This window comes from Momordica charantia (assembly GCF_013281855.1).
Source record: "Momordica charantia cultivar OHB3-1 chromosome 6 unlocalized genomic scaffold, Mcharantia_2.0 BLBB01000006.1, whole genome shotgun sequence".
Taxonomy (NCBI): Eukaryota; Viridiplantae; Streptophyta; class Magnoliopsida; order Cucurbitales; family Cucurbitaceae; genus Momordica; species Momordica charantia.
The window spans coordinates 13074215-13083969 of record NW_028275164.1 but is presented as its reverse complement, the minus strand read 5'-3'; the positions used below and the strand labels follow the sequence as shown (position 1 = coordinate 13083969).

The 9755-nt window shown below is 39.1% G+C and overlaps 1 protein-coding gene across 4 annotated transcripts; it reads left to right on the top strand.

The window, feature by feature from the left end:
* The first annotated feature begins 1909 nt into the window (after positions 1-1909).
* LOC111010074 (pentatricopeptide repeat-containing protein At4g32450, mitochondrial) lies at positions 1910-9690 on the top strand. 4 transcript variants are annotated; one of them, XM_022283370.2, is made up of 3 exons: positions 1910-2174; positions 2884-5128; positions 9300-9690. In XM_022283370.2, exon 2 carries the CDS (start codon positions 2898-2900, stop codon positions 5109-5111), a length of 2214 nt encoding a protein of 737 aa, XP_022139062.1. In that variant the 5' UTR covers positions 1910-2174; positions 2884-2897; the 3' UTR covers positions 5112-5128; positions 9300-9690. The 4 variants fall into 4 exon arrangements, with proteins under 4 accessions (XP_022139062.1, XP_022139061.1, XP_022139059.1 ...); XM_022283369.2 differs by having other exon boundaries at positions 2821-5128; XM_022283367.2 differs by having other exon boundaries at positions 2808-5128.
* The last annotated feature ends 65 nt before the right edge of the window (positions 9691-9755 follow it).

Here is a 9755-nt window from a genome sequence, read left to right as displayed (position 1 = left end):
TTCCAGTGCTCATCCAGGTTGCAGTGGAAACATTTTCCTTTTGTCTGCAACTTTGGCCTTGCCCTTCTTGGTAGCAGCAGTAGCAGTAGGGTCAGCTTTCACCCCTTTACCACTGTTCTTCTTCTTCTTGAAAGGCTTACTTCTAGAAGAAGAAAGTACAGATTTGGTTCCTAAGGTCGAACCTCGATGGAATCGTTTTGAGGTGACAACGTTTGCATCTCCTTCCTGTCCCTTATTTTTCATAAGCGACTAAAAAATTTGTAGCTTATTTAAGAACGTGGTAAGGTTGTACTCTATCTTGTTCATCATAGGTAGGAAACTCTTCGAAAGAGATTCCAAGATAAAGCTGACCTGGCTCCCCTCGTCTATGACAACGCTGTTCAATTCAGCCACATTAAAGTGGACCATCAGATTGAGAACATGTTCTCGCACATATGTTCCCTCTTTCATGCAGGAATTGTAAAAGAACTTGACCGCATCGTGTCAGGCTTGAATGGACAACTGTCCAAACATGTCCCACAATGAGTCCATAATCTCCCTTGCAGTGACCATGTTCTCATGCTTCTTGGCCAACACAGCAGATATGCTTGCCAAGATGTAGACCTTGGCCTTGTCATTAGCCTTGATCCATTTGTTATAGGCACCCCGACTGGCTCGGGCTGCATTAGGCGTGGGGGCCTGAGGATACTCCTCAGTTAAAGACGAACCTAAGATCATTTACCACAAATATCGTGTTAAGGTTCATTTTCCATTGTGTGTAATTTTTGCTGTTAAGTTTTTCAGCGGCAAGCAGGGCAATCACGAAAGTAAACATGCTGAAATAGAAACAATTCTATATTAGACACTTGCACTACCCATTAAAACCCAATGAATTTTAGCACAAAGTAATAATTCACCGTATCAATCAAGAGTATTTTTGCGATGATGCTTTAGTGATTTAAAGCAACAGCTACCGTGGGGCAGTCAGCTACTCCTTCACTGAATTGAGACATTCTCAACTAAATATTACGTGAAAATAACTCTTATTCCTATAATAGTTAGTCACTGTTTGTTTGGTCAAGAAGTTATTAACTAACTTAACAACTTCCCGTAGGTGTGACCCGCCATTTCCAAACCTCAGAGGTCCGCCCCAATAAGCCTACCGTAGGGAAGGACAAATATTAATGCAAAACTTAAGAAACCTTATCCATTTATGGAGTTCGCTCTGATTTTGATTCCATACAACAGACCCTCCGTAGGGGTGGTCGCTCCAGGACGACATGCAGGCAGTGTATGAAACCTCACGTTGCAAATCAATGGAGGAGACCGTAGGATGTGTTGTCACACGTTTTTCTCCCACTTATTATAAATACTTTCTCCATTCACCTTGGTATTGAACCATGCAAACACCTTCCGTAGGGAAGCTGCGCCCAGAGCGACACGAGATCGAGCATAGAACTCACAGTGTGAACAAATATATACACTGTATATTAAATATATACATTGTATATTAAATATATACCATATATTAGTTATATACAATTCTAATTACATCAAATAACCTTGGATCTTAGTTTATTGGAATACGAGTAATGCAAATAAATAACTTTTTATTGAATAAATAAATTGTTTATTAATTACAAACACGAGTTAAGGGCACTAAACCTAACAAGTGGCTCATGAACTAGTGAACAGAGCCAGAAATGAAGACGAGAGCTTTCAATGGAAGTGTGGAGAAAGGGGCGGTCTTCCTTCATGGTTGTTGAACCTGTTTAGTTCGGAACTCTTTGTTGGTTAAGTTTGTGTCAGATTGTTTTCTTATTTTTTTCCTCAAAAAAAAAAAATATATATATATATATACAAATATCTCAAATAAAGAAAAAAAAAAACATAAACCCTCCTTTTCCATATATTAAATATTTATTACATATTAAAAAATAACCTAAACCCTGAACTCTACTCTCCCCCTCCCTCATCTCTGCTTTTCTTCCACCGGCCGCCGGCTATTCACTCAGCCACTTCTCAACCGTCAGTCCCGCTGCGCCACCCCTCATTCTTGAAGTCCAGCCGCGCCGCCGTTTGTTGTGAACCACCGCGTCACGAGTCCGGCCACCCCTTTTGGCGAGTCCGATCAGGGTAAAATTCCTGCCAAATCCGACCTATTTGGGCGGACAATTTTTTTAGCCAAAAAGAAGGTTCGGCAAGTCTCTCTCTCTTCTCTGTTTTTATTATTATTATTATTATTTTTTTTTGTGTTCCGTCTCGGTTCCCTCTCGTTTCTTTTGAAATCGTTTATGCCCTCCGCACTGCAGTTGAAATGGGTGCTATTCTTCCTACATTTTATTGGGAAGAGGAAAGTGGATTTTGTTGACATGTGGGTGATACTTCTTGTTGTCACTCTGTTCTTACTTAAGCTCGATTACGATCCATTCTAGCTTTCAGGATAGGCGATTGAAGAATGCATAATTTTTGTTTAAAATTGTTCAAGGGTAGGAAATCCCATGGGAGGAAAATAGTTATAAGGGTAAAAAAAATGCCCCCAATTCGTGCAAATATCATTATAAGTGTAATTTGTGAATAACGGAGGGAGAGAACTCCAATAATAAGATTTAATTTTTACTACATTAAACCGTTCTCACTAAGCTGAATGCTTATCTTAAAAAAATCTTCTGAGTTCTGGACTTATAGTTTCAAAGATTTGTGTTATTGCCTATGTGTTTGTTGTTCTCAGTTCACAAAGTGATATTCTTGTTCCGAGGGTTTATGTTGAAATTTTGTTACCGTTCCTATCAAGTGCTTTATGGTTTTTTTTTTTTGAGATCATCCAGGTTGTCTTTGCAGCTATATTCTCTTTTTGGATTTCCTCGTCCACAGTCTCTCATACGTTATTCTTGGTTCTCTTAGCATTTGAAAAATTAATGTCCAAAAAGAGAGCTGCAATTCTTGCCAGACGCTCCGTAATAGCACTATGCAATGCACGATCTTCATGTAGCTCCTATGTCTCAAACAAACCCCTCAATCTATTAAGAAATTTAAGCATTTCTTCTGAAAGGGAAGAATATCAGAATGATAATGGATATCATGCAGATAATTCTTCGCAGAGTTACCAAAGCCATGGTGGGTTTAACTGTGACAACCAAAATCCTGGATACTATCAGCATCATGCCCAAAGCGCTAGTTTGAAAAGTTCTTCTAGGCCCTATCAAGAAAATTTAGATGGGTTTTATACAGAGGACTTGACGCGAGGTCAGCACAGACCATCTACTAGCTCAGTTTATGGGCAAGCGCCTGGGAGTGGTTTTACAAATACTTCTCCTATGCATGAAAATGCTAGTAGATCTTGTCTGCCTACCACTTCTTATGGCTTTAACCAGAACCATTATGAGGCATTTAGAGAAACCTATGAAAATACTCATAATGCCAACCTAGTGGCTCATAATGGTAATTTTATTCATCATGGCCTTAATAAAGGAATGATGGCTCAAGATCTTAAAAGTTACAATGCAGATAGTCAGATAAGTTATAATGAGGTTCGTGGAGATGATAGGTCATTGTCTCAGAATGTTCTACTTGAGCATAGAGAAAATTTAACTGCTTATAGTGGGTTTAACAATGGAGTACCACGGGAGAATGGTAATGGGGTTTATGGACAGAGCTCATGGGGCACATCGATGGAATCCAGACAATATAAACATGTTACTGGCCTGAATTACCATAATCCTACGTCTGGACCAAATAATCAGATTCCCATTTCAGGGCATTGTGAGCAAAACTCTATTTCTCAGCAATATCTGCAGCAACAATGTCAACAAGGTGCCACTGTTGAACAATATCAGCCTAGCCCGAATACTATTCAGAGTAGCATGATGGATACTCAGCTAGTAAACAACATAAATGCTGACAAGGAAACTGGAGTGACCAAGGATCACCAAAATGGTGATACCATTGAGGAGCTTGATGAATTCTGCAAGGAAGGGAAATTGAAGGAGGCTGTGCAAGTTCTGGAAGCGTTAGAGAAACAACATATTCTTGTTGATTTACCCCGGTATTTACAGTTGATGAATGCATGTGCAGAAGCAAGGTCCCTAGAAGAAGCCAAAGTTGTTTGTGATTACATAAGTAGATCTCACTCCCCTCTAAAAGTTAGCACTTATAACAAAATTCTTGAGATGTACTCTAAATGTGGTTCCATGGGTGATGCCTATACGATATTCAACAACATGCCTAACCGCAACCTAACATCTTGGGATACTATGATTACATGGCTTGCTAAGAACGGCCTAGGGGAAGATGCCATCGACCTGTTTTATGAGTTCAAAAAAGCTGGGTTGAAACCTGATGGAAAAATGTTTATTGGACTTTTCTCTGCATGTAGTGTCTTGGGAGATATTGACGAGGGAATGCTGCACTTAGAATCAATGACAAAAAATTATGGCATTATTCCATCAATGCATCATTACGTTAGTATAGTAGATATGCTTGGAAGTGTAGGATATGTAGATGAAGCTTTGGAGTTCATTGAGAAGATGCCATTGGAGCCAGGTGTAGAAATTTGGGAAATGATGATGAATATCTCTAGAGCTCATGGATTTATGGAGCTTGGGGATCGTTGCTTTGAGCTTGTTGAGCAACTTGATCCCTCTCGCTTAAATGAGGAGTCAAAAGCTGGCCTCCTACCTGTAAGAGCTTCAGACCTTGCAAAAGAGAGAGAGAAAAAAAAGTTAGCTAACCAGAATCTTTTAGAAGTTAGGAGCCGAGTACATGAATATCGAGCTGGAGATACTTCTCATCCTGAGAATGATAAGATCTATACCTTACTTAGGGGTTTGAGGGAACAGATGAAAGAGGCTGGTTATATTCCAGAGACTCGATTTGTACTCCATGATATTGATCAAGAAGGCAAGAATGATGCTTTACTTGCTCATAGTGAGAGACTTGCTGTTGCATATGGTCTAATCAGTAGCTCCGCCCGTGCACCCATAAGAGTAATTAAGAACCTTCGTGTTTGTGGTGATTGCCATAATGCGCTTAAGATCATTTCAAAAATTGTGGGTCGAGAACTCATCATGCGTGATGCTAAGAGATTTCACCATTTTAAAGATGGATTATGCTCCTGCCGTGATTACTGGTGAAGAAAATGAAAATAGAGGTATGTCTCAACTTTTTTGCTATCTTACTTTTATTCTTTGATTTAAGCTTCTTTGTCAGGCTTGGAAACGGCCGTAAATTGCTTTTTTGTATGCCTACCACTTAAAATTAAATTACAGATGGCTTTCCTGTTGAATTATGTGCTGCATATTGTATTATAATGCAATTTTCCCCTTAAATTACTGGTCTTTGTTTTCATTATGTATTTTAATTTGTGGTTTTTGTTCTCATTTCATCGTTGTCGTTGCATTTGCATTTTGTTCAATGTTTGGCTAGACATCAAATAATGTCTTGTTCATTGGGATCTAAATTTTTTACTACTAGTGCAAAAATCCATGTTTTTATTTTTACGCAGAGTCCGCAGACATTTAATAACCTCTTGCTTGTTGGGCTCTTAATTTCTGATTAGAAGTAGCACAAACGGTTATATGTCATCACCAGAGGGGGAGGGGGAATCCTTGAAGTGACAACATTTCCCTGCCAGTTTTTAGAGGAATTCTGAGAGCAAAATTTTTGTTGAAAGAAACAATTTCATTGATGGTATGAAATTACAAAATACCCAAAAAGGGTTACATGAAGGACTTCCAATTGATAAATAGGGAGGTAAAACTATAGTGGTGAAAGAGGGGAGAACATTTGCTCCAAGATATAACAAAAGAAACTATGGACTCAAAAGTCCTGTCATAGGGAAGATCTTTCGTGGTGAATGTTCAATTGTTTCGCTCCCTCCATGTTATCCAGAAAAATGCTCTGATAAAGTGTACACTGCGAAGTGCAGTGTACCATCCAAACGAGAGGAGGAGGAAGTTCCAAAAGGCTGATGCAAATGTACACGAAACAAATAAATGGTGTATTGATTTGAAGGCTGATCTGGAGAGTGGGCACCAGTGAGGTGAGATGGACATACAAGGCATTCTTCTTTGGAGCTTATTGGAGGTATTGATGGCTCTGTGGCTGCACTCCCAAAGAAAGAATTTTACTTTTTTAGGGTAAAAGCCTTCTCAAATGCTTTTGTATAGTTTTGTAGAAGAGGCTGGGGATTGGTGTGTTAGATCTTTGGTGAGAGAGCTAGTTGAAAAGCTGCCGTTTGGTTCAATCCTCCAAAGGACTGTGTCATCTTCCTCTGTCAAAAAAACTGGAGAAAGCATGTTTGAGAGAGCTGCCCATTCAACAATTTCTTCTTCTTTAAGATTTCTCCTTAATCCCAGATTCCAAGCTTCTGTTTCAGTCGACCAAAAGTCCTTTGTTTGATGAAAGAGCATATAAGAGGGGTATATGTTTGCAAGAGGTTCATCCAAAATCCAGGGGGATTTCCAAAAAGAAGTACCATAACCATTACCAACAGCATTAGTCACCCGTTCATAGATCAAATCTTGTAATTTGATGATAGCTCTCCAAGGACTTTTAGAGATCGGTATAGTGCAGGATACCGGTTTTTGATTCCAGGTGGATATTCCATATTTTGCTTCAATAACCTCCCTCCAAAGGGATGATCTTTCTTTTAAATACCTCCACATCCATTTAGCAAGGAGCACCCTGTTTATTAGCTTCATATTGTTGAGACCCAATCCTCGTCCTTCAATCGGTTGTTGAGCAATCTCCCACCTGACAAGATTTGTGCCTTTGTGTTCACGATTGCCCTGCCAAAGAAAATTCCTGATAAAACTTTCAATAGATTGGGCAATGGCAGATGGAATAGGGAAAAGGGATAGATAATAAGTGGGTAGGTGGAGATTGCCCTGCCAAAGAAAATTCTTGATAAAACTTTCAATAGATTGGGCAATGGCAGATAGAATAGGGAAAAGGGATAGATAATAAGTGGGTAGGTTGGAGATTGCCCTGCCAAAGAAAATTCCTGATAAAACTTTCAATAGATTGGGCAATGGCTGATGGAATAGGGAAAAGGGATAGATAATAAGTGGGTAGGTTGGAGAGAGTAGCTTGGATGAGGGTAAGCCGTCCCCCTTTTGAGATGAACGAGTTCCTCCAAGAGAGTAATCTTTTCTTCACTTTCTCTACCACCGGGTCCCAAAATGATAGAGATCTATAATTGCCATGAAGTGGAAGCCCGAGATAGGTATTAGGCCATGAACCCTTTTTGCAATCAAAATTTATAGCTATGGAATCTAGCTCGCTTGCGTCCAAATTAACCCCCTGAATCTCCCATTTTTGGTGGTTGATATTGAGACCGGAAGCTTCCTCAAAAAGCCTAATAGTGGCGAACATGTTTGTGAGGGAGAGATCATCAAAAGGGGAGAAAAGAATGGTGTCATCTGCAAATTGTAGGTGGACTTACAAAGAGTTATTTTCTAGGTCAAAACCTTTGATGAGGTTTGTGCCAGCTGCTTGATTCATCAATCTACTAAACACGTCAGCCACCATGATAAAGAGAAAAGGGGATAAAAGGTCACCTTGCTGGAGGCCTCTAGAAGCGATGATCTTACCTCTCGATCTACCATTGATGATGATGGAATAGTTTGCAGAGGAGATGCATCCCCTAATCCATCTTCTCCAAGTGGATCCAAATCCTTTTGCTTTAAGGACAGCATTAAGGAAATCCCAATCCACCTTATCGAAAGCTTTTTCAATGTCAAGTTTGATAACCTCTCCCTTTCTGTTGGTTCTGTCCCAGTCTTCTATAAGTTCAATAGCAATGAGCGATGCATCAAGAATTTGTCTCTTGACAACAAATGCTGGTTGCTCCTTAGTGATAGTGTGAGGCAGCAAGCCTTTTAATCGTTCTGATAAAACTTTGGTAATAATCTTGTATAAACAAGAGATGAGGCTGATTGGGCGAAAGTCTCCAACCTTCTGGGCATCAAGCTTCTATGGGATGAGGCAAACATATGTTTCATTGAGGCTTGCGTTGATAATTCCGGTTTTAAAAAAATCTTGGAACACTCTCATGATGTCAGCCTTGAGGATGTTCCAAAATTTTTTATAGAACTCGGCTGTGAATCCATCCAAGCTAGGGGACTTGTTCGTCCCTAAGTCCTTGACAGCTCGCCAAATCTCTTCCTCTGTAAAAGGTTGTTCAATATCAAGGTTTTGTTGTGGAGAATTCTGAGAGCAATATTCAAAATGAAAGGGGGTTATCATCCACTCATCTTCAAATTATTGAGATGAATCGTGCTGTTCTGTTTTTATTTCTGCCTCCGGAGGTACTGATTGGCAATGATGTGTTGTGTATAGTGATACACCAATATACAAATTGAAGTTTAGTGGTATTCTGATTTAGATACTTTGTCTATGATCCAGAATCTTGAAAAAGTAAGAATTTTTTTTTGGGGATGAAATTGGGGGAGGATTTAGCTGAAGAGAAAATGAGTGAGAGAGAGAAGGGAGAGTGGGAGGTGGGGGTGGAAGTGGATGGCATTGTGGGGTAGATCAAACTGGAATCTAAGAACTTTAAGATTTTCTTGATGTAAGATTTAGGTGAAGTAGAGTTAAAATTGAGGAAAGAGGAAGAGCTGTGACTTCGATTTCTATCAATCGGCCTCAGCTATTGGAACGATCATTTAACAAAAGAGGTGCAGTCTTCATTAAAAATATCTTTTCCTTCTTGATGGTCCCCATGTATGGAATTGGGAAGGTGACATGAATTGCCCGGTCAAGGTTCCAAGCCGCTTTTCCCAAGGAAGATCAAGAAATGAACAACATGCTTGAAATGACAGCGTTCATCAATAGAGGATCAAATGAAAACTCCAAGTGTTTTATAAAAGTTCTCATTTCTAGCAATGTCTTTCTTGATCTTTCTCGGAATGAGCGCTTTGGAAGCTCAGCTAGATAATTCAAATAAGATTGAATTTTAGTTCATTTTTATTTCATATACTTGGGTCTTTCTTCTTTATTATTATTTTTTTAATGAGAAACCGAGCTTTTGGTCTGGTGGTTGTCTCTCTCGTTTAATACAACTACGAGGACACAACCTCAGCTCCTCCACGTAGTTGACAATCCCACCTCCCAAAGTTTACATAGAATTATTCATGAGAAATGAAATCAAACTTTGACAAAAGTGGACCATAAGTTTTCTAAACATCTTATTGATCCTTGTTTGAACTACATGCATTTTTGTTCATGACCTGTTTTTAGTAGGCACTTACCTTCCTCTGGTATCGTAGAAGCATTGTTAAAGATAAACATATAACTCTGTTATAATTCATCGTCTGCAGCTTCGTTACTAGGCTCGAAAGGGCATTGAGGTTGCATGCTGGGAGAATCAGTAAAGTGAGATGAACAGAACGACCAGACTCGCGGGCAAAGTTGGGGAAGTCCATCCTTCTCTTGGAGAACACGAGTGGTTTAAGAACGTGTGAAACAAACCATTGATGGAATAGTCTTGGATCAGATCAAAGCTATAACGTATTCTTTCTGAAATGCACCTACTATTACTTAACATATGTATTTCCTCATTTTGTAATAACTATTAACAATATCTCCAATTTTGATGTGCAAAATTGAACCAAGCCAGCAGTCCAAACTAGACAAAGTTGAACTTACGATTTGTATTTTATTTTCCCAATTTTTGATCTGATAGGTTCAATTATATTTAGTTTTGTTTTATATTTAGTATTTTATTTTCCCAATTTTTTATAGAATTTTGTTTTACTTAGGCCTTCATCTTAGGC